This window comes from Sinocyclocheilus grahami, unplaced genomic scaffold, assembly GCF_001515645.1.
Source record: "Sinocyclocheilus grahami isolate Dianchi unplaced genomic scaffold, SAMN03320097.WGS_v1.1 scaffold92.1, whole genome shotgun sequence".
In the NCBI taxonomy this organism is placed as follows: Eukaryota; Metazoa; Chordata; class Actinopteri; order Cypriniformes; family Cyprinidae; genus Sinocyclocheilus; species Sinocyclocheilus grahami.
The window spans coordinates 998,474-1,020,555 of record NW_015505271.1 but is presented as its reverse complement, the minus strand read 5'-3'; the positions used below and the strand labels follow the sequence as shown (position 1 = coordinate 1,020,555).

Genomic DNA, 22,082 nt, shown 5'->3' with positions numbered 1-22,082 from the left:
GCCATAGAAAACACAAATTTAAGTTTATTATAGTGGTGAATCTCTTTTCAGAGGGGTAATGTATAGAAACAATTACATTCAAATGAATTAAATGGGTTAATTTAAGGGTTTAAATTATTTTATAAATTTACTTGTATATTCTTTAAAAAAAAAATAGTCCATTTGAATGTACAAAACTATTGACCAAGCAATAAGATGATAATTGCATGGTCACATTAGTGAAATTTCATCCGCAAAAACGGTCCACTGCCAGTGTTTGTTGTTTGAGCTACAAACAGACCCGTTATGAACTCGTCACTTTAAACTAGTCTGAAAACTAACTCTTAATGTCACTATGTAATCAAACATATTTTGGTCATGTTTCGAAATGCATCATTGCCGAAATCTGAATGTTATGTAATCTTTTAATGGAGTATAGACGAGCAGTCCTTTGTCTATGCTTCACATCTGTAACCATACATTACTACATCTGCCCTCTTCTGAATGGTAGCCTTCCAGTATGAAAACCAAATATAAGGCCGTAGTTCTAAATGTGCACTTTGCAGGGTTTGCAGTTTGGCAGCACTCTACAAATTGGCATGTCTGAGAGAGTCGCATTACTTAATATACATAAGATTAAAAAGGGCATGGACCTATAAATATTAATTGACTCATGAGTCTTATGGACATCTTCTACTGTGTCATGATGTCCATGCTTACATTTGAACATGGAAGCCAATCCTCTAAAACTAAGACTGATGGTTGATGACAGTAACCTTTGTTGTGATGAAATGCTTTTTATAAATGCCAAAGTCCCAGAAAGTTACTTCATATGCAGGACCCTCAGTTTAAGATTGCTTTTGTTGTTTGCACAGGGGTGTGCAGGGAAAAGGGGCTATATTGGATACAAGGGTGATAAGGCTCCTCTAAAACTAAGACTGATGGTTGATGACAGTAACCTCACACTTTGTTGTGATGAAATGCTTTTTATAAATGCCAAAGTCCCAGAAAGTTACTTCATATGCAGGACCCTCAGTTTAAGATTGCTTTTGTTGTTTGCACAGGGGTGTGCAGGGAAAAGGGGCTATATTGGATACAAGGGTGATAAGGTGAGGAATTTACATTTCATACAACTCATTACATTGTTCTGCGAGGATGGCATCACACTGATTTGTACCTGTATGTCCTATAAGGGTTCTCAAGGAGTCAGAGGAGCAGATGGGCCAAGGGGCATACCAGGACCTCCAGGTCCACCAGGACTCCCAGTCCTCTACCTTTGGAGGAACACAGAGGAGGATTGGGCTGCATTTAGGGTAGGCCTTAATACGCCATATTCTGGAGCATCTTTTATAGGTTAGGCTTCACTGTTTGTAGTCTGACAAGCCACAGATGTCATTTACCGCAGTTTAAATCAACTAAACTGGCAAAAATAGCATGAATCTAGATAAATTAGTCGATCATCCTGCCCATCCCTACCAAACATGAATGTGGTGCAGTGAGCCACTGCACTGTGTCTTTCAAACTGCTGGATGAACCAGGCTTTCAATGTTCCTGCCAGACTTCGTATTCTATCTATTTGTGACTCTCTATTTTTGAGCATATATTTAAGCGTAATTGTAAAACCTCAGTTTTGACCTCCCTGTAGATTCTCATAGCTCAAAATGTTTGTGAATATCTGCTTATTATAGTGCAGTGGCAACTTGGTATTATTTAATGTTGTTGTTTTTTTTTTTTTGTGGAGAAACTCCAAATGTTGTTTTTTCATCATCATTTGGCAGAATCCTCGAACATGATGGATGAGTTTAGTGCTCCAAAGAGGAGTCGTGTGTGTATTGAGTCATGGGTGGTAGGTGAGGGAGTTGTACTTTCATAAAGAGTGAGACTTTATGTACATTCTAAGACCATGTATTTTCTGTGCTGCCCCACAGGTTTCACCATTTGAAATACCTTCACTTGAAGGATGATTTGATTTGATTTGATAATTTATACGAAAAAGCCATTTATGTTATTATTTTAGCCCAGTTCATCAGGGAAGCTATTTAAGTGCTTCAATATGGAAGATCAGATTTCGTATGGTGTAATGTATAATTTGGCTATTCTTTAGGAAAATGAAGTCAATTTATTTTGTACATATTTTTGGCAAAAATTATTAACCCAATTTTCCATATAAATCTTCACTACACTGGCATTTTTTATTAAATAAATAAATTGTTTAAATATTTTTTTACCTTTTTTTCTTAGATTTTTGTCACTGATCAATGATAAAAAAATATTTAAATGCTATTTTTTGGGGGGTTTTTAGATCATTAAATTCTTGCAATGTTTAAGTGTTAACTGTACATTGTAAGGCTTTTAATGGGCGCCTCCAGGCCTTCCACCGTTTTTCAACTGTTTCATCTCTGATTTATAGCATTTGTCCCTTGTGCATATGTCATGTTTAGATGGATGTGGCTGAATGGAACTCATTCTGTGGTGATTAGGGGCGATTTGTCTTTGAAATACTGTAGACTGAATCCTTACAGACATTGTTTGTGTTGATGTGCTTTACTGTTTACCCAGGTTGAACTCTGTATAATGGTTGCAGTGTTGTGAGGAGGTTTTGACAGATGTTTAGATCCCTCTGTTTCAGTGGGACATGCGGAGGCAAGTGCACTGGGAGGTCCGATTCCCCAACTTCTCTTAAACTCACCTTCACTGGATCACCAGTGAGCCGAACTCTGCCCTGTTGCCAAATTGAGCATGTGCCAAGACAAATGTTGTATAAAGCGGAGGTGGCCTGGGTGATTTAATAAAAGCATGACAGAGACTGTGTGTCTATGTGGGTTCAAGGCCTCAGCTTTTCCAGCCCACACTGCAGAGACAGCGGACACTGTCCCTCAGTTCTTCTCTTCTATTTGAACAGGAACGATGCCTTTCAACACTCCCTAGTTTGTGTTTCTTATAGAGATTAATTTAAACATACAGGCATTAAGTGTTATAAGAGTTTAGGTTGAGGATTTGTTTTTTTCTTCCTCTTAACGCCAGTCAGGTACAACATTTCCCATCATCTCTCGTATGCGGTCTGAATTGTATTTATGCAGTCAGAAACATACAGGCATTAAGTGTTATATTTAGGTTGAGGATTTGTTTTTTTCTTCCTCTTAACGCCAGTCAGGTACAACATTTCCCATCATCTCTCGTATGCGGTCTGAATTGTATTTATGCAGTCATGCATATGCTAGGTCTGAAACCGCTTGTTTGTTTGCTCATTTAATATTCATTACATAGTGAATGCCACATGTGGGAGTAAATGAGTCAATTGAAACAGCCTAAACAGTCACAAAACAATAAAATAAATACATTTAAAAATATATGTGTTCGAAACATGTATAAGCATTGTTTTGGTATTGTTTATTATGTTCTTATGTACTATTATTGTATTTATTAATATTTTTTAATTAACTTTTATTTGTAAATTTTCAGTGTTCATTTTTAGTATTAGTAATTTTGTGATATGCTATTGTCATTTTTATTTCTATTTATTTTTATTTCAATTTGAATATTTAAAATATATGTGTTCGAAACATGTATAAGCATTGTTTTGGTATTGTTTATTATGTTCTTATGTACTATTATTGTATTTATTAATATTTTTAATTAACTTTTATTTGTAAATTTTCAGTGTTCATTTTTAGTATTAGTAATTTTGTGATATGCTATTGTCATTTTTATTTCTATTTATTTTTATTTCAATTTGAATATTTTTATTACTTCAACTTAAAACTTATTTTGTTTCAGTTAGTTGGCAAGGCAATATTTCTAATTTTGTTTTTTGATTTTTAAGTTTAAGTTATTTTTAATAGTGATGCAATGTTGTGATGCAGTAAATGTTATGTGACTGTTCATACTATGTGTTTGTTTTGTAGAGAACGTCTTATTACCAGTTGCTGGCAGCTGAATGGCCAGTAAGTATTTGAAAGTAGAATAAATTAGCAAAACGTCATTATAAAATATGCATGTGGTCTCTCTCACTAAACCCTTTCTCTCTGATGCCCTGCAGAGACAGACAGGACACCCTGGACCAGTGGGTGAGATGGGAAGACCAGGTTTACCTGTGAGTACACAATCAAACATACAGAACATCTTTAATGCAGACTGAATTGTTGCAGAACCTGTGTTGCAGAGTATAAACAAATCGAGGGTCATTGTGCACTAGTACGGTTTACCATAATATGACAGATGATGTTACAAACAGATTCAATTTGAGTTTCTTTCTGTTTAGCATGTTGGTATATAGTACTGTGATTTGGTTTATTTCTGAAGGGGTTACCTGGAGACCCAGGTCAGACAGGACCACCAGGCCGAAGAGGCGATATGGTACCTCTTCATTACAGTATCTCTGTGTGTGTGTGCGTGCGTGTGTGCGTGTGTGTGTGTGTGTTCATAATAGCCATGAGAGTTCATTGGTATCTTCAACAACAGTTAAATGTTACTATGAGGTACACTACTGTTAAAAAGTTTGGGGTCAATATGATTTTTTTTTTTTGATTTTTGAAAGAAGTCTCTTATGCTAACCAAAGCTGCATTTATTTGATGAAAAAATGCAACAAAAACAGTAATATTATGAATTATTGTTATTTAAAATAACTGTTTTCTATTCGTGCGTGTGTGCGTGTGTGTGTGTGTGTTCATAATAGCCATGAGAGTTCATTGGTATCTTCAACAACAGTTAAATGTTACTATGAGGTACACTACTGTTAAAAAGTTTGGGGTCAATATGATTTTTTTTTTTTGATTTTTGAAAGAAGTCTCTTATGCTAACCAAAGCTGCATTTATTTGATGAAAAAATGCAACAAAAACAGTAATATTATGAATTATTGTTATTTAAAATAACTGTTTTCTATTTAATACATTTAAAATATAATTTATTCTTGTGATGGCAAAGCTGAATTTTACAGCCATTACTCCAATCTTCAGTGTCGCATGATCCTTCATAAATCATTCTAATATGCTGATTTGGTGCTCAAGTAACATTTCCTATTGTTATCAATTTTGATAACAGTTGTGCTGCTTAATATATATATATTTTTTCAAAATTGTTTGATGAATATAAAGTTCAAAAACAGCATTTATTTGAAACAGAGTTTGATTGTAACAATGTAACAGTCTTCATTTTTGATCAGTTTAATGCATCTTTAATTAATAAAAGTATACATTTTTTCAAAAGAAAATCTTACTGACCCCCATACCTTTAAACATTAGTGCAGATTTATGTAAAGCACCTAATGGATTACATTACAAGCAAGCACTTTATAATAGGGTGGCATTGGACCCAAGGGTGTTCGAGGCCGAGCAGGGACTCAAGGAAGAGATGGAGAGAAAGGTCCAGATGGAGCGATAGGATCTCCAGGTGTCCCTGGTCTACAGGTGAGACTGAGGCCATGGGACGTCTACAGTAGCTTTTGTAGTAGTTGTAAAAGTTCAAGTTGGGACACTAGTGTGAATATGGTAATGTTTTTGGATAGATTCTGTAAAGCTATAAATTGTAGCTGTGGAACATATGTACTTCAACTGCGGAAAACCATGTTTTATATTTCTGGTTGTGGATCAAGGGTCCTCATGGTTACAAAGGTGACACAGCACCCCCTGGTGAGAAAGGAGATGAGGTACATCATGTATAGGCAACATAATATTCTGAAATACACTCCCATGTAACTGCCTCACACAGGATTATAATATATTTAAAGCCGTTTTTCTGCCTCTATGACCAGGGTTTTCCTGGTGCTCCTGGCCCCAGAGGAGACAATGGACAGACTGGCCAGAAGGTAAGGAAACCTGCATCTGAAGTATTTATAATTCATTTAATTTGTATGTACAGTGTATATACAGTATAGAAAATTAATACCTATACTGCCCTCTAGTGGATCTGGAGGAGACACTACCAATAAAAAGTATTATTTTTTTGAAGTTGTAATGTAGATCTTGAAAAATCCATGATTGGTTATGCGTTTGTTGTTTTCCTTTTATTTATATATGTATATATATTTATAGGGCTCAAAAGGAGACATTGGGTTTACTGGCTTTTCTGGTCCTCCAGTGAGTAAATCACTTCATATTCTTGAACTGCTACTTTTAAATATTATTACTAGTAACTTGTGTTAGTATCCTTAGATATATTTATATATATAAAAAATTTTTAAAGGGACCGGTTGGTTTACAAGGTTTTCAAGGGATTCCTGGGCCACCTGGCCCTAAGGTGATTAATTTAATTCACAATTTATTTTAACATATTTTTACATTCATCTTGACAGTAAGTATAAAAATGTTGTTTTCATAGGGGGATCCAGGAAATGATGGAAAACGTGGTCCTCCTGGGACAGTAGTGAGTCATTAATAACCCCTTTTTTAATAAGAAATAATCACTGTCCTCAATTCAGTTTTCCCCAAAAAATTGTTTGTTTTTGGTTATAACGGATATCCATTTTATAATTTTTTTACTTGGATGAAACATAGTTTGAAGAACTTTCTTTAAGTTTTCATAAGAGTAACAAACACTCTTAACAGAGAGATGTTTTGCTCAGTTATGTGTTTGTGTCTTGCCAGGGAGCACCAGGTGCTACAGGATTGGTTGGTGCACAAGGTGTTAATGGCTCAGAAGTAAGGGATTGACACTTGCTTACTGAATTTGTAGTGCAGGTTCGTTGCTTAAAGGGATAGTCTACCCAAAAATGTACTCACCCTCATGTTGTTCTAAACCCATATGACTTTCTACTATGGAACATAAAAGAAGATATTTTGAAGAATGTTTGTAGCCAAACCGTTTTGGTTCCCAGTGACTTCCATTGTATTTCTTGCCCATAAAATGGAAGGCAATGGGAACCAATGTTGGTTTCATTACCAACATTCTTCAAAATATTTTTCTTTATGTTTAACAGAAGAAAAAATGTCAAGCGTGTTAGGAAACAACAAGAGGATGAGTAAATAATACAGATCTAGTACAAACTATCAAAGAAAGACAACATTATCTGAGTATTCCACCTACAAGTTTTGAAATCTGATTGGAAGTTGATTGACTTGGTTATAAACCAAAACACTTTTGCTGTTACAGGGGGATATTGGACCTGCTGGCCCTGTGGGGCGGAAAGGCCCTCAGGTATACAACATTGTTTTGTGTCATTGTTTCATGAAGTCTGTTCTTAAAGAAATACGCAGAGGCTGAAATAATGCAAAACCTGTTCTGATTGTTCCTCCTAGGGGCCTAGAGGGATCGAGGGAGATAGAGGCCCACCTGGTCATTCAGGATCACAGGTACATTTTTGTAGAAATGCATATATTCCTACTACTAAAAAAGTTGGAAAAACACACAAAATATGTGTCTTTTGTGACATTTAATCAGAAGAAAGATTGTTCATGGATGTTTTTTCCACAGGGATTTAAAGGTCAGGCTGGTCTACAGGGTCTCAGAGGTTACAGAGTAAGTTTTAAAACGTTTCCTGTGTACATGTAGAATATGTACAATTACATGTGTTATGTGTTTATGAAACGCATAATCTATGGATGCCCTAGATGTTTTTGTTTGTGGTCAGGGGCCAGAGGGTCCAGCAGGTAACAGAGGGCTACAAGGCATTGAAGGGCCCATGGTGAGTCTGTTTGTCAATATAATAAATGTAAGCTAGAGGAAAACATTTATACAATTACTTATAAACTCATACAACAGGCCTTCAGCAACCAATAGAAAACATGTTATGCATTGTATATGTTGTAACCGATTAACATACAAGAGATGCATATTTGGACTGAATAAAGTTACTCTGACTTTAAAACTCCATTAAATTTCACCCAGCAATATTGCAAGTTGCTGCTGTGTTCTGGCAGGCTAAAAAAAATGCTTTCACTACAGATGCCTTGAAAAAAAATTAAACCATGTTTTGGTAATACAATAATATGATTGGTCCTTTTTAGTGAATTATTATTGGGTTTTTTTGTCTGATGAGAATTCAGAAAAATGAGTATGCTAAATGTTGTAGTTAGAAGATACCATTCAATCAATCAATCAATCAATCAATTATTTAGGGTGCAACTGGAGATCCAGGTCCAAAAGGCTTTCCAGGTGTCACAGTAAGATATCTGATTTAAATCTCACTGTATTTATTTGACATTTTAGTAAATATTTGTAAATATATGTCCTTTATCATACATTACCTCAATAATGAATGCCTCTCATTCAGGGCAATAGAGGACCGGATGGAGAGAGAGGTGACCGAGGACCCAAGGGGAAAAAAGTAATCACCAGCACACAATAAATTCAACACAATGCATTAAAAAAATCTAAAGCTTTAAATGCATAATTGGAAGATTCCGTTAATTGCCTGTTTATGATTATACTCTACTGTGTGTTTTTAGGGACCAAAAGGAGCGCCAGGGATCATGGGTCCTCAGGGTGAGAGGGGCCAGCCAGGTCTCCCCGGCTTACCTGGTGTCAAAGGTCAACCAGGTGCTCCAGGTATCCAGGTATACAGTTTCACAGAAGATTCTCTATAGTATGCCTTACTTCATATTCTTCATATGCACTTTCCAAGAAATCTATGCCTGTAAAGACATTTGTTTTTCTCTCACGCTTCCCCTCCCCCCCACAGGGTATAGATGGTGAAGTGGGTCCTCAGGGAATACTTGGAAAAGAGGGTCAAAAGGTCAGAGTCCTTTATGACTTTCAGGTGGAGCAATCACCAAAAACGTTCTAATAGCTCACCCTTTTACATCAATCCACCTGTGATTGCTCCTTTTAAAACACAATGCTGCCCAAAGGCCCTTTCACTCTGTCCTATTAATATATGCACCTACTATAAATCAGTAACATCTCTTCCTTTCGGTTTATTTTTTTATTTTTGAAACAAAGGGCAGTACGGGTGAACCTGGGGATCATGGAAGAACAGGACTCCGAGGATCAAGAGTAAATTTACTAATTGTTTCATATAAAAGTCTGAAAAATCCTGAGACCACCAGTGAAAATGCATCTACTTGCAAATCCATCTAAAATCCATCTAATATTTTTATTATAACAATTGTATAGATTAAATTTCCAGTTCCAATTGCTTAAATTAGATTTTTTTTATTGTGGTCTCAGATTTATTCATGTTTTGTTTCATGAATATATCATGAATAAACAATGTAAATAAGTCGTCTTGTATCGTTTGATCACATTCCCCCATGTTGTTTCTGTGTGCTCAGGGTCGAGCAGGCCAACATGGTCCCCCTGGCAATTTCCAGTTCCAATTGCTTAAATTAGATTTTTTTTATTGTGGTCTCAGATTTATTCATGTTTTGTTTCATGAATATATCATGAATAAACAATGTAAATAAGTCGTCTTGTATCGTTTGATCATATTCCCCCATGTTGTTTCTGTGTGCTCAGGGTCGAGCAGGCCAACATGGTCCCCCTGGTGTACCTGGAATAGTGGTAGGGGAATTGAATTTGAGTAAATTGAGTCCAGATTTATTTAGTTCACGCTTTATTGATTTGATCATATATACTTTGCTATTTTTGCAGGGTTTAAGAGGTCAAGTTGGTGCAGAGGGACCAGAAGGAAAGCCTGGTACACAGGTTCCCATTTCATACATTTAATATCAAGTTTGTTGTTTTTATAACAGTCATAGTGATTTATCATATATGAATCTTTGCTTTACCATTGCAGCAAAGTAAGATATAAAAATTCTGTTGAATTTATGTATCTGTCTTGCAGGGTGTTTCTGGTGCTGTTGGAAGCCCAGGGGATAAAGGACCTGATGTATGTTTCTCCTCATCAACCAAATTATTCTGTGAGATATATTAGTCAATTGAAATCAGACTGCTGCTATAATAAAAGCTTGTAAAGACTGGTCAATAATGATAACAGATGGTTCTTTAAAAGAGCTATTACCAACATTAGACCTCAGAAGGAGGAGAAACACTTTATACAGGCATGTCAAGGTCAGAAAGATCAAAGAGTATTAAACTTAACGAGGTCTTAAACATCCAGTTGGGTTGGTTCTTCTGTCATGTAGCAATGAGCTGTTTCAGCATGACAGCAAGAGCCTGAAACGTGTTTTATAAGTCAGATATGTAGTATTTATTCGGTCTCTTTTTTGCTTTATTGATAGCAGCACATGAGCTGCATGAACAAGGTTGTGTAAAACCTTCCAAAGGGCATCTTTAAGTGGAAGAAAGAATATTAACAGGTTCATGTCACAAGTTTGATTATTGGCTTCGAAACCATTAAATCATTAAATATTTGTATTACTTTTACATCAAACGATTTTCATTGTGGACTTTTCCAGTCTTTCACTAATGTTTTATGTCATATATCAAATATCTTCTGTAATCTTTGTCATCTAAAGGGCTTGAAGGGCATGACTGGAGAACCAGGAAAACTAGGCCCTCCAGGCTCACAGGTGAGCATAACAACAGGACAAGCTGATTGCTAGGACTATTAAAAAGGAGTAGTCAAACCTCAAAATGTAAAGTAAAATATTGTTCATGTTTTCCTTACCATCACAGAATTTAAAATTCATAACTATATTTGTTCTTGTTCACTAACATTGACTGAAAACACAACTGTTTATCACCAGCTCACGGTTTCTCTTCTCATTAGGGCGCACCTGGACGACCAGGCCAGGATGGCATCCAAGGCCCTCCCGGTGAGAAGGTAAGCCTCTCAAAGCTTTGTATTGCTGTCAGAACATTAATAATGTAAATAATACACCGTGTTCACATGTATCATTGCTGTGTATATTTGTTATCAGGGCTTTACTGGAAAACCAGGCATTGCAGGTGCTCAAGGGCCTGTAGGCATGTATGTAAGTGGCACTGTCCTGCATAAACCAGTCTAGACTGACATGAAAATTCATGATCAGCTTGTAGCAGGGATTTGACTCTATATGCTGTTTTCTTGCTCTCAGGGTTATCCTGGAGCCACAGGCCTTCGTGGACAGCTAGGTCACATTGGAGAGAGGGTTAGAACTTTCTGCTGTAAATATTTTACAATTAATTTTTCTCTCAGCATTCTGGATGTCGTATCACATATATTGTGTGAATGTGCATCTGCAGGGTGAACCTGGCATCAGGGGACCTCTGGGTCCACCAGGGCAAAGAGGGCCAACTGTAAGTTGATTTGCATGTCATTAAGTATCATTAATGTGATGACATTTTGGTCATTTCTTCTCTAAAACAATTGTTATCTTGTTAAACTTGTAAGGGTTTATCAGGCCCACCTGGTGAGAGGGGCCCACGTGGACCACCGGTGAAGTAACTTCTCCATTCATAGAGCCAAATAATTGATTAGCACTATTTGTATATTCAGAAAGGTTATTAATAATGCTTCAAAAAATGTTTAGGGTCACCAAGGGGAAACAGGACCTGCTGGCTTGCAAGGACTGCCTGTATGTAGCCCTCAGTTTGAATCATACATTTTGATTTTTGAGAAGCAGAAATAAATTAAGTAAATAAATGTTAAATAAAATGTAATATTTATTTTATAATTTATAATTTAATACTTTGTTAAATAAATAAAGTGCAATAAGTTATTTTAAATTGTAATATTTAATAATATTTCTGTTTGTATATCTTCATGTATAATATACCATTTATTGTGTGTATATTATATCATAAATAATATTAAATAGTATGTGTATTTTGTATTGAAATGCACATATATTAATTTCCATATATTTTATATCAATTATAAAATAACCTGATGGCCTGATGCTGATAAATATTATGCTTTTTGCACCATGATGTAGCAGTCAGCATTGTTAACTGTCAAGTGGTCATAGCATTTGACAAATTGTTTTACATTACATGTGTGTGTGTGTGTGTGTGTGTGTCAATTCAGGGGCCCTCCGGACTGCCAGGGACTGAAGGTGTAGCTGGAAAGCCAGGCCTCTCAGGGAGCCAGGGGCCTCTGGGGCTACAGGGAAAACAAGGACCAATTGGTTTGACAGTGAGTGGGTACCCCTAATTTTGATTATTTAATTTTTAGGATATTTTTCAAAGACTTTTAAAAGAAAGTTACAATCTGAGATTCTGATCATATTCTGCTGTTCTTCAGGGTTCACTGGGAACAAGTGGAATGGTTGGTCAAGCAGGAGAGAAAGGAGGGCAGGTATTGTAAGCATACAATCAGGTTACATAACACATGGGATTAAGCATTTGATTTATAATGCTCTTCTTTAGGGTTTGCGAGGACCTTCAGGTGACCCTGGATCTGTAGGATTGGATGGACCACAGGTCGGTTCATTTCAATATATGCAGAATTAACTGCTATTAGGAGGCTTCCTGTTTGAGTTCCCTGAAGCAACTTCCTCTTTTCTTGGGCATTTTACCAAAAATAAAAGCAACTTAATCTCTGGTTCAGTATGTTTTTAACAAAGGTGGGAATATTTGCATAGCATAAGTGCTGGAGATTTTTGTTAAAGTGTGATGCATTAGCTACCCTTTCTTGTTTTAGTAAAATTCGTCATGAATTAACATACAGTTTATTCACCTCTCTCTGCTGTAGGGCCATCCTGGTCCAGTTGGTTTTGAGGGTCCAATAGGGCCAAAAGGGGAACATGTAAGTGCTAAATATTGATAATGGTTCATATGCATCCAGCAAAACCACTAAGTCTGTCAGCTTCCACTCCAGGTTTTTTCCAAGTGAAGGGATTTTATTTGGGTATTTGATTTAAGGGATCACCTGGACCCATTGGGAGGCCTGGTCCAAATGGACCTCCGGGAGAACAGGGGCCTCAGGGCTCTCAGGGAATGCTGGGCGCACCAGGACCACGTGGCAAAGAGGTCAGTGACATTGATTACGTGAGGCTTCAAGTCCCGTTATTAAGCTACACTACGCTAAATTTGGGGTCATTAGGAGTTTTTTTTTTTAAGAAACAAATAATTTTATTTAGCAAGGACTTTATTTAAACATGACAGTATAAACGAAACGTGTAACGTGTAACATTTTGTAATGTTACAAAAGATTTCTGTAACATTATACAGTATGTCCATTTCCACAAAAATATTAAGCAGCACAACTGTTGTTTTTTTTATAAGAAATATTTATTTACCACCAAATTAACATATTATAATGATTTCTGAAGGATCATGTGACACTCAAGACTGGAGCAATGGCTGATGAAAATTAGGCTTTAAAGGGGTCATATGATGCGATTTCAAGTTTTCCTTTCTCTTTGGAGTGTTACAAGCTGATTGTTTTTCACAACATTATTGTTTTTATTATATTTTTTATCAAATGAATGCATCCCTGGTGAGCATAAGAGAGTTCTTTCAAAAACATTTTTTTTTAATCTTACCGACCCCAAACAGCTGTGTATATATCTTAAAATTCCTTGTAATTTTAAAGTGCATTGCAATAAATTAATAATTATGAGTATGATGTTTCATATACAGGGAGGTATTGGACCTCCAGGTGATATTGGAGAGCCTGGGCCTAAAGGACAAAAGGTAAAATAATTCCACAATACTCTTATTTTTAAGTAAATTTCATTCTAGTGTGACGTGACATGTGGCCAAGTATGGTGACTCACCCTAGGAATTAGTGCTCTGCATTTATCCAATCCTAAGTGCACACACAGCAGTGAACACACACACCGTGAACACACACCCGGAGCAGTGGGCAGCCAATTATGCTGCGGCGCCCGGGGAGCAGTTGGGGGTTCGGTGCCTTGCTCAAGGGCACCTCAGTCGTTGATTGAAGGTGGAAGAGAGCGCTATACATTCCCTCCCCCCACCTACAATCCCTGCCAGACTTGAGACTCGAACTCACAACCTTTGGGTTACGAGTCCGACTCTCTAACCATTAGGCCACGACTTCCCCATACGGTACAGCATGAAAATTCAGGTCTATACAATGGCCAGTTTCTACACAAAGTGAAGTAACTACATTCTTATTCAATAAGGGTGACCCTGGACATCGGGGATTCTCTGGACGACAAGGCCAATCTGGATTTTTGGGGGACAGCGGAGAGCAAGGAGTGAAGGGGAATAAAGGCTACATTGGTCTACAAGTTAGTGATCTTGCTGAGCAAAACTCGTTTCTATTGGACAAACTCTTTGGCTACCTAACTAATTATTACACTGTTAATTTATAGTCGTTTTTGAAGTGTATATTGCTTTGAATAATGATTGCCTCTTCACCAGGGTCAGAATGGATTGATGGGAAAGACTGGTCCATCTGGTTTGATGGGTCTAGAGGTATGATTTTATATAAGATGCACCTAAATCAACTTACATTATTGTAGTTTTTGACAGGGGAACACGCTTTTGGAGTTGGTTGGTTGAGTCTGTAAGTTGGCTTTCAATGCAGGGTTTGATAGGCCTTCGGGGACCACCAGGACAAAATGGTTCACCAGGCCCAAAGGTATCACTCCCTTTTCTTCCTCAAGTTTCTTTCATTAATTCCTTGTAATAGATCAGGATTACCCTTATGCATTTCCTAATGTAACAGACCTGCTCTTTGTTTCAAAAGGGGAAAACTGGATCACCTGGGGTGCCTGGCCATCCAGGAGATCAAGGCAATCGGGTAAAATCAATGACTGTTTTCCATCATACAACAGTTTGGGTAAAGTAACATTAGAATTGTGAACTGGGAACAAGACAGAGCCACATTCGTCTCACTGCCCTTTTTGCATACATATCGGCTGCTATATAAGATTACAGGAACTGAGGGGAACCTCTCAATGCCAAATTAAAGTCATTATGTTTTTGTTTCATCTGCAGGGAATAGCTGGGCAGAGAGGCTTACAAGGGGTTATGGGGAAGGCAGAAACTCGGGTTAGTACGGCTAACCGTTTCAAGGTAAATCCTGGTTACAGTGCTGGATTTTCAACGGACAAATAATACTGATATTGCAGGGAGCCGTGGGTCCCAGAGGCCCTGAGGGCTTATTGGGTCCAAAGGGTATGCCAGGACAAGAGGGACCTAAAGGTGAACCAGGAAGACAAGGACCTCCAGGGCAGATGGTGAGGCTCTAAAATAAAGAAGAACTTTTATAACAAGTGAGTAAAGTCTGCTTGATGTCAGGTGATGATTGTCTCCTGTCTAGGGACCCCCGGGCCTCCCTGGCACTAAAGGACCCTCAGCATTACCAGGAAAGGAGGTAGAATTTCATAATAAAACAAAGTGTCCAAAACTGATATTTAAATGTAGAAACTGTAATTTAGTCATATTAATATTATGTTAAATATTGTTCAAAATTCAGAAATATAGTAATTGTTTATTTATTTAATTGCTTTTTGCTGTTATTTCCAGGGACTTCCAGGGGAAATGGGAGTTCAGGGCCCTGTTGGCCCACCAGGGCCACAAGTCCGTATTTGTGTGATTTTTAATATCAAGGAAATTTATATTCTTTCACCGCCTCAAGACCGGAAATTATATATTATTTCCGTTTAAATGTTTTAGGGTCCAAATGGCAAATCTGGGCCTCAGGGAAGGGATGGACCGAAAGGTCAGAAGGTCAGAGTGGTCTAAATCTCATTATTCAATATTCATCATATGTTAAGATTGAATTTGTAATCTGATATCATGACATTCATTCTTTCCTTCTTTAGTTGCTGTGTTAATTTCTAAAAAATATTACCACTAATCACTGAAACATTCAGTCTTACTGTACTGTATATACTTTTCCAATTTTTCAGGGAAATGATGGTCTAGATGGACCTCCTGGAAAACCTGGGCATGCAGGGAAGAGAGTAAGTACAGTGTTAAGGTTTTTTAGTGTTTGGAGGAAACATTTCCAGCATTAACAGATCAATATAAATTATTCTTTCACTCTTAGGGGAAAAAAGTAAAAGCTGGTCAGAGGGGTCTCAGAGGACCTAGAGGGGAGAAGGTACTCGTTTATTAATTAGTCATTTTTAAATGCTGCTTAACCTGTAAAGTAGGGTGACCATACGTGCCATTTTCCCAGGACGCGTCCTGGCCAGGATTTCTATATTGCCTAAAATATCTAGGTTTTGGCTTTGTTTACGTGTGCAGACCGATCGGTGTATGACATCAAAATACCTCGAGAGCATTTTGAAAGCATAAGGAACCGTCTGTATGGTATTTTGATGTCATACGCCGATCGGTCTGCACACGCAAACAAAGCCAAAACCTAGATATTTTAGGCAATATAGAAATCCTGGCCAGGACGTGTCCTGGGAAAATGGCACGTATGGTCACCGTACTGTAAAGGCATGATGTTTGTCACAAATTACCGTATAAGATGTTTTAGCAGCTTTTGTTTGATGTGTAACAGGGCCAACAAGGAGCAATGGGAAAGACTGGACCTCCTAGCAAACCAGGACAATATGTAAATTAATACATATGGGTTTTCTCACTCTTAGAAAAAACAAATGTTCCCTGATCTATATTTATGAATTCATGTAAGATGATGAGAATATTTATTAGTGGTCTACATGTATTGTTTCAGGGTTTACCTGGCATTCGAGGCGAGAAAGGAGAGAGCGGAAAAAAAGGTTTTGAGGTTTGGGGCTTTAATGAAAATGTCATATTAGAAATGATAGAATGACAAAGCTGAGAAACCTTGAGGCTTACTCTTCTTTCTGTCTATAGGGAGAGAAGGGGGCACTTGGACCACTTGGTCCTCCAGGGGGAGATGGACTGAAGGTACCTCCATTCATTTTTATCAAATGCTAGAAGAAACTAAAAAGACTCAAGGCACCTGTTAGTATTTTGTGTGCATAAATACTGAAATTGTTAGATGTTTGAAGTGGCTGACTTCTATCTCTCGGTTTATTTCAGGGGGAACAGGGCCTACCTGGGGGAAAAGGGAGACAGGGGCTGAAGGGAGAGCAGGTGATCTATTTAGATATGCATGTAAATGTACAATGAGACTGTTGACATGTAGAATGTAGAGTAATTTGTGCCTCTTTTAGGGGGATATTGGCCCAACAGGTCAAAGAGGGACCCCAGGTCTACCAGGAATGCCTGTAAGTTGTTGTCTTTTTAGGTTTTGATTTTTATTTATTAAATACCACACTGCATCAAATGGAAAAGAAAATCTAAATATATTATTCTCCAAATAACATTTTTTTTTTTTTTTTGGTCATTCAAAATGTCATATTTTTAAACTCTACTGTTCAAAAGTTTGTGGTCAGTAAGACAACTCAAGAATGTTACATTTATTTAATCAAAAAATTTGATAAAAAGAGTAAATACTGTAAAATATTTTTTACAATTTAAAAAACTTTTTTTCTATTCTTGTAACGACAAAGCTGAATTTTCAACAGCCATCTCATCTTTGGTGTCACATGATCTTCAGAAATGATTCTAACATGCTGATTTGGTGCTCATGAAATGTTTCTTGTTTATATTATCAGTGTTTAAAGCAGTTGTGCTGCTTGATATTGTTATGAAAACCCTGATGCATTTCAGGATTCTTTGATTAATAAAACCTTCAAAAGAACAGCTTTTATTTAAAATGGAAATCTTGTGTAAGAATATAAATATCAAACATCAAAAGCAATTTAATGTGTCCTTGCGGAAAATATAAAATATGTATTAATTTAAAAAAATAAAAATAAATACATTTATTGACCGCAAACTTTAAAACAGCAATGTGTATTTAGGATAAAGTAAAAAAAAAACTATCCACATTGAGGTCAGTAGCATTCAACACTTTTATACACAAATTAAATGATACTCAAGTTAACTATTCACTGTGTCCATTTCCTCACTCAACAGGGCCTGTTTGGAGAAAAGGTTTGGAATAAATATTTAAATACAGGGTTAAATGCATATTGTTCTCTTATCTAGATTAATTTTGCAGTTAACATTTGTTGATAATGAAATGTGATTTATTCAACTTTTTCAGGGTTTAAAAGGATATCCAGGACTTACTGGTCCAAAAGGAAAGAGAGGACCTCCTGTGAGTTTGACAGTACTTATTTACATTATAAATAAGTGATATATGTAAAAGTAAAACATTACATTAATGCATGTGCTGTAGTAACTGTAACTCTGTTTGCTTTAGGGTCCACCAGGCCTTCCAGGTCCACCGGGCTTATCTCTGAACCTAACACTGACTCAGCTAAAAGTAAGCAGCTGATAAGTGATTTAAGGTTTTCAAATGTTTTTGCTCAGAATCCATTCATAATATCAAATGCATAATTACTCTGATGTTAACTTAAATTGCTGTGTGACAACGTTTTTCCATGCAAATCAGGACCTCACATATCTCTCCGACAAGTCCAACTATCCACTTATTAAGACCCTGCTGGACTCCCTTCAGCAAGACCTGCGATTCTTCATAGATGCTCCAGATGGAACTAAGGAGCATCCGGCCACCACCTGCTTGGAGCTGATGATCAGTCATCCTAACTTAACCAGTGGTTAGAGTCATTCTCATGAATGTTATTGTTAATCTATAGACCTAAATATATTATTCTGGTCTGCAGAAATAACTTTTTGTTTCAGGAATGTATTATATCGACCCAAATCAGGGAAGTCCTGCTGATGCTTTGCTGGTTTATTGTAACTTCAGTGCAGGTGGACAAACATGTTTGCCACCCCTGCAGCCACAGGTAAGTACATTTTTCCTCAGCATCTGATGGGGTCATATCATGTGGAGAAAAAAAATTATAGTATAGATGTGATAAAATAGATGGAATACATACTGAAACTTTCAGAACTCAAATCTCACTACTGTTCAAATTAAAAGTTTTTGAAAGAAATCTATGCTCAGCAAGGCTGCATTTACTTGATCAAATACATTTAGTAAAAACAGTTATAATGTGAAATATTATTATAATTCTAAATAAGTCTAGTCTATTTTACTATATATAAAAATATAATTTATTTCTGTGATGGCAAAGCTGAATTTTTAGCAGCCATTACCCCGGTCTTCAGTGTCACATGATCTTTCAGAAATCATTCTAATATGCGATTCGGTGCTCAAGAAACATTTCTTATTATTATTATCAGTGTCGAAATTTTTTTTGTGAAAACTGTGATTCCTTTTTTCAGGATCTAATGATGAATAGAAAGTTCAAAAGAACCATGTTTATTTAAAATAGAAAACCTGTTTTAAATGCCAAGTTCTGTCATGAAACTCTAGATGGTGCAGGCTGATGGGTCGTTAATGCAAACTGATGATATTCACAGCGTTAAACTACTTGGCACAAGCTGATTGGTTCATGTTGCATACGCAGCCAATGAGCTTACTGCTTTACATTTAAATGGCTGGTTAGCGTTCACTAGAACAGTGGTCTCAAACACAATTCCTAGAGGGCCACAGCTCTGCAGAGTTTAGCTCCATCCAGCTCCAACTCATACCTGCTTGGAAGTTTCTAGTAATCCCGAAGACCTTGATTAGCTGGATTTAGGTGTGTATGATTAGGGTTGGAGCAAACTGTGCAAAGCTGTGTCCCTCCAGGAATTGAGTGGAGACCACTTTCGAGTTCCTCTGAAACACTTCACCTTCCCCAGCTCCACCTGTTTAGATCTGCTACGGGTTATTAAATATGCTACTTGTACAGCAGCAGTATGTTTTAAAGGGTTAGTTCACCCAAAAATGAAAATTAGTCCATAAATTACTCACCCTCAAGTCATCCTAGGTCAGGGGTGTTTCCTCCGAGGAGGCAAGGGAGGCAGTGTCTCCTCTCCTCAAAATTGGATGAGAAAATAATCGATATTACAAAAATAAAACAACACAAATATGACTAAATATGACATTAAAAGTCTAAAAGTCACTCTTTTTTTATCTGTCCAACAGCGACACCCGTAGCTAAAGTTACAGTGGAGGCTTACCTTCGGTCCATTTACTTTCTACAGAGACCCCAAAGCGTGCCGTGACTTTTCTGGAGGCTCATTGAGATGAATTGGGGAAAGTCACGTGAGAGGAGGCAATGCCTCTGTCGCGCTATAATTGGATATGATCGGATATGATTAGTTTGTGTGATAAATCCTGCCTCTTGTTTTCGTGCGAGCTCTCGGCCTGAATGAAGAAAATTATGGAGTTATTGACTAATTATAAAGTAAGTAAACAATTCCGCTGCTTATATATCACTGCTTTGAGTCACATCAAAATGAAACATGAAATGACTTGAAAACGTGATGTCCGTGCCAGTTTTTAGTGAGCATTCAGCGTGATGAAATGAAAGATGTATCTTCGTGTCTGTGGCAGTGTTTACAGGGCTTTTATGACAATGACCCGAAATAAAAACAGCTGAACATCAGTTCACAAATAAAAAACGGAGTGTCTATTTACAAGTGCAAATAGCCCACCTTGTTGGCTGAGGCTTTTTACACTAACTCTGCCCACCAACGTGTGATTACAAAGCATTACAAAAGACTATCGTCTAATAACGGCCCCAGTAGCGTAGATGGTGAAATACGTGTTGAAGTCGATTTTGACACAATCGACCAAGGTTTGAATCCGCGTTTTGTCTAACTTTTTTTTCACTTTTTCCAAGTCAGATATCACGTTGTTGTTATTGTTATTATTGCATACTGTTTTATACTACAATACACAGGTGCAGATAATTGCCACTATTTGCAATAAGTAGTATAAATAGCAGAATATCCTGCGAGGTGTAAATAGAATCTATAGCTATTTGCACTTAGTGTAAACATTAAGTGTAACAGGGACATGAATTTTATATGGTATATGTGACCCTGGACCACAAAACCATCTGGAAGCTGAGGATGCAAAAAAAATCTAAATATTGAGAAAATCGCCTTTAAAGTTGTCCAAATGAAGTTCTTAGCAATGCATATTACTAATCAAAAATGAAGTTTTGATATATTTACAGTAAGATGTTTACTAAATATCTTCATGGAACATGATCTTTAATTAATATTCTAATGATTTTTGGCATAAAAGAAAAATCAATCATTTTGACCCATACAATGTACTGTTGGCTATTGCTACTTATGACTGCTTTTGTGCTCCAAGGTCACACACACACACACACACACACACACACACACATATATATATATATATATATATATATACAGTATATATACAGGAAAGTCACGTGAGAGGAGGCAATGCCTCTGTCGCGCTATAATTGGATATGATCGGATATGATTAGTTTGTGTGATAAATCCTGCCTCTTGTTTTCGTGCGAGCTCTCGGCCTGAATGAAGAAAATTATGGAGTTATTGACTAATTATAAAGTAAGTAAACAATTCCGCTGCTTATATATCACTGCTTTGAGTCACATCAAAATGAAACATGAAATGACTTGAAAACGTGATGTCCGTGCCAGTTTTTAGTGAGCATTCAGCGTGATGAAATGAAAGATGTATCTTCGTGTCTGTGGCAGTGTTTACAGGGCTTTTATGACAATGACCCGAAATAAAAACAGCTGAACATCAGTTCACAAATAAAAAACGGAGTGTCTATTTACAAGTGCAAATAGCCCACCTTGTTGGCTGAGGCTTTTTACACTAACTCTGCCCACCAACGTGTGATTACAAAGCATTACAAAAGACTATCGTCTAATAACGGCCCCAGTAGCGTAGATGGTGAAATACGTGTTGAAGTCGATTTTGACACAATCGACCAAGGTTTGAATCCGCGTTTTGTCTAACTTTTTTTTCACTTTTTCCAAGTCAGATATCACGTTGTTGTTATTGTTATTATTGCATACTGTTTTATACTACAATACACAGGTGCAGATAATTGCCACTATTTGCAATAAGTAGTATAAATAGCAGAATATCCTGCGAGGTGTAAATAGAATCTATAGCTATTTGCACTTAGTGTAAACATTAAGTGTAACAGGGACATGAATTTTATATGGTATATGTGACCCTGGACCACAAAACCATCTGGAAGCTGAGGATGCAAAAAAAATCTAAATATTGAGAAAATCGCCTTTAAAGTTGTCCAAATGAAGTTCTTAGCAATGCATATTACTAATCAAAAATGAAGTTTTGATATATTTACAGTAAGATGTTTACTAAATATCTTCATGGAACATGATCTTTAATTAATATTCTAATGATTTTTGGCATAAAAGAAAAATCAATCATTTTGACCCATACAATGTACTGTTGGCTATTGCTACTTATGACTGCTTTTGTGCTCCAAGGTCACACACACACACACACACACACACACACACACATATATATATA

General features: G+C 36.8%; 2 protein-coding genes across 2 annotated transcripts in view; both read left to right on the top strand.

Annotated features, from left to right (window-relative positions):
• Positions 1-10,129, top strand: part of LOC107587426 (collagen alpha-1(V) chain-like) — a 60,988-nt gene extending 50,859 nt beyond the window's left edge. The window contains exons 7-31 of the mRNA XM_016275225.1: positions 1,044-1,088; positions 1,173-1,292; positions 3,885-3,923; positions 4,019-4,072; positions 4,282-4,335; positions 5,279-5,386; positions 5,572-5,625; positions 5,731-5,784; positions 6,011-6,055; positions 6,162-6,215; positions 6,297-6,341; positions 6,563-6,616; positions 7,068-7,112; positions 7,214-7,267; positions 7,389-7,433; positions 7,546-7,599; positions 8,033-8,077; positions 8,188-8,241; positions 8,363-8,470; positions 8,596-8,649; positions 8,856-8,909; positions 9,372-9,416; positions 9,507-9,560; positions 9,700-9,744; positions 10,097-10,129. Of these exons, the coding sequence (XP_016130711.1) occupies positions 1,044-1,088; positions 1,173-1,292; positions 3,885-3,923; positions 4,019-4,072; positions 4,282-4,335; positions 5,279-5,386; positions 5,572-5,625; positions 5,731-5,784; positions 6,011-6,055; positions 6,162-6,215; positions 6,297-6,341; positions 6,563-6,616; positions 7,068-7,112; positions 7,214-7,267; positions 7,389-7,433; positions 7,546-7,599; positions 8,033-8,077; positions 8,188-8,241; positions 8,363-8,470; positions 8,596-8,649; positions 8,856-8,909; positions 9,372-9,416; positions 9,507-9,560; positions 9,700-9,744; positions 10,097-10,129 (1,416 nt within the window). The remainder of the gene's footprint in view (positions 1-1,043; positions 1,089-1,172; positions 1,293-3,884; positions 3,924-4,018; positions 4,073-4,281; positions 4,336-5,278; positions 5,387-5,571; positions 5,626-5,730; positions 5,785-6,010; positions 6,056-6,161; positions 6,216-6,296; positions 6,342-6,562; positions 6,617-7,067; positions 7,113-7,213; positions 7,268-7,388; positions 7,434-7,545; positions 7,600-8,032; positions 8,078-8,187; positions 8,242-8,362; positions 8,471-8,595; positions 8,650-8,855; positions 8,910-9,371; positions 9,417-9,506; positions 9,561-9,699; positions 9,745-10,096) is intronic.
• A 613-nt stretch (positions 10,130-10,742) lies between these two features.
• LOC107587469 (collagen alpha-1(V) chain-like) overlaps positions 10,743-22,082 on the top strand; it is a 15,512-nt gene continuing 4,172 nt past the window's right edge. The window contains exons 1-32 of the mRNA XM_016275258.1: positions 10,743-10,792; positions 10,895-10,948; positions 11,043-11,096; positions 11,191-11,235; positions 11,330-11,374; positions 11,827-11,934; positions 12,043-12,096; positions 12,168-12,221; positions 12,493-12,546; positions 12,663-12,770; positions 13,383-13,436; positions 13,892-13,999; positions 14,133-14,186; positions 14,299-14,352; positions 14,461-14,514; positions 14,712-14,765; positions 14,846-14,953; positions 15,037-15,090; positions 15,243-15,296; positions 15,393-15,446; positions 15,629-15,682; positions 15,769-15,822; positions 16,231-16,284; positions 16,405-16,458; positions 16,548-16,601; positions 16,737-16,790; positions 16,871-16,924; positions 17,679-17,696; positions 17,809-17,862; positions 17,968-18,030; positions 18,160-18,325; positions 18,411-18,517. Coding sequence (XP_016130744.1) covers positions 10,787-10,792; positions 10,895-10,948; positions 11,043-11,096; positions 11,191-11,235; positions 11,330-11,374; positions 11,827-11,934; positions 12,043-12,096; positions 12,168-12,221; positions 12,493-12,546; positions 12,663-12,770; positions 13,383-13,436; positions 13,892-13,999; positions 14,133-14,186; positions 14,299-14,352; positions 14,461-14,514; positions 14,712-14,765; positions 14,846-14,953; positions 15,037-15,090; positions 15,243-15,296; positions 15,393-15,446; positions 15,629-15,682; positions 15,769-15,822; positions 16,231-16,284; positions 16,405-16,458; positions 16,548-16,601; positions 16,737-16,790; positions 16,871-16,924; positions 17,679-17,696; positions 17,809-17,862; positions 17,968-18,030; positions 18,160-18,325; positions 18,411-18,517 — 2,016 coding nt within the window. The 5' untranslated portion in view covers positions 10,743-10,786. The remainder of the gene's footprint in view (positions 10,793-10,894; positions 10,949-11,042; positions 11,097-11,190; positions 11,236-11,329; positions 11,375-11,826; positions 11,935-12,042; positions 12,097-12,167; positions 12,222-12,492; positions 12,547-12,662; positions 12,771-13,382; positions 13,437-13,891; positions 14,000-14,132; positions 14,187-14,298; positions 14,353-14,460; positions 14,515-14,711; positions 14,766-14,845; positions 14,954-15,036; positions 15,091-15,242; positions 15,297-15,392; positions 15,447-15,628; positions 15,683-15,768; positions 15,823-16,230; positions 16,285-16,404; positions 16,459-16,547; positions 16,602-16,736; positions 16,791-16,870; positions 16,925-17,678; positions 17,697-17,808; positions 17,863-17,967; positions 18,031-18,159; positions 18,326-18,410; positions 18,518-22,082) is intronic.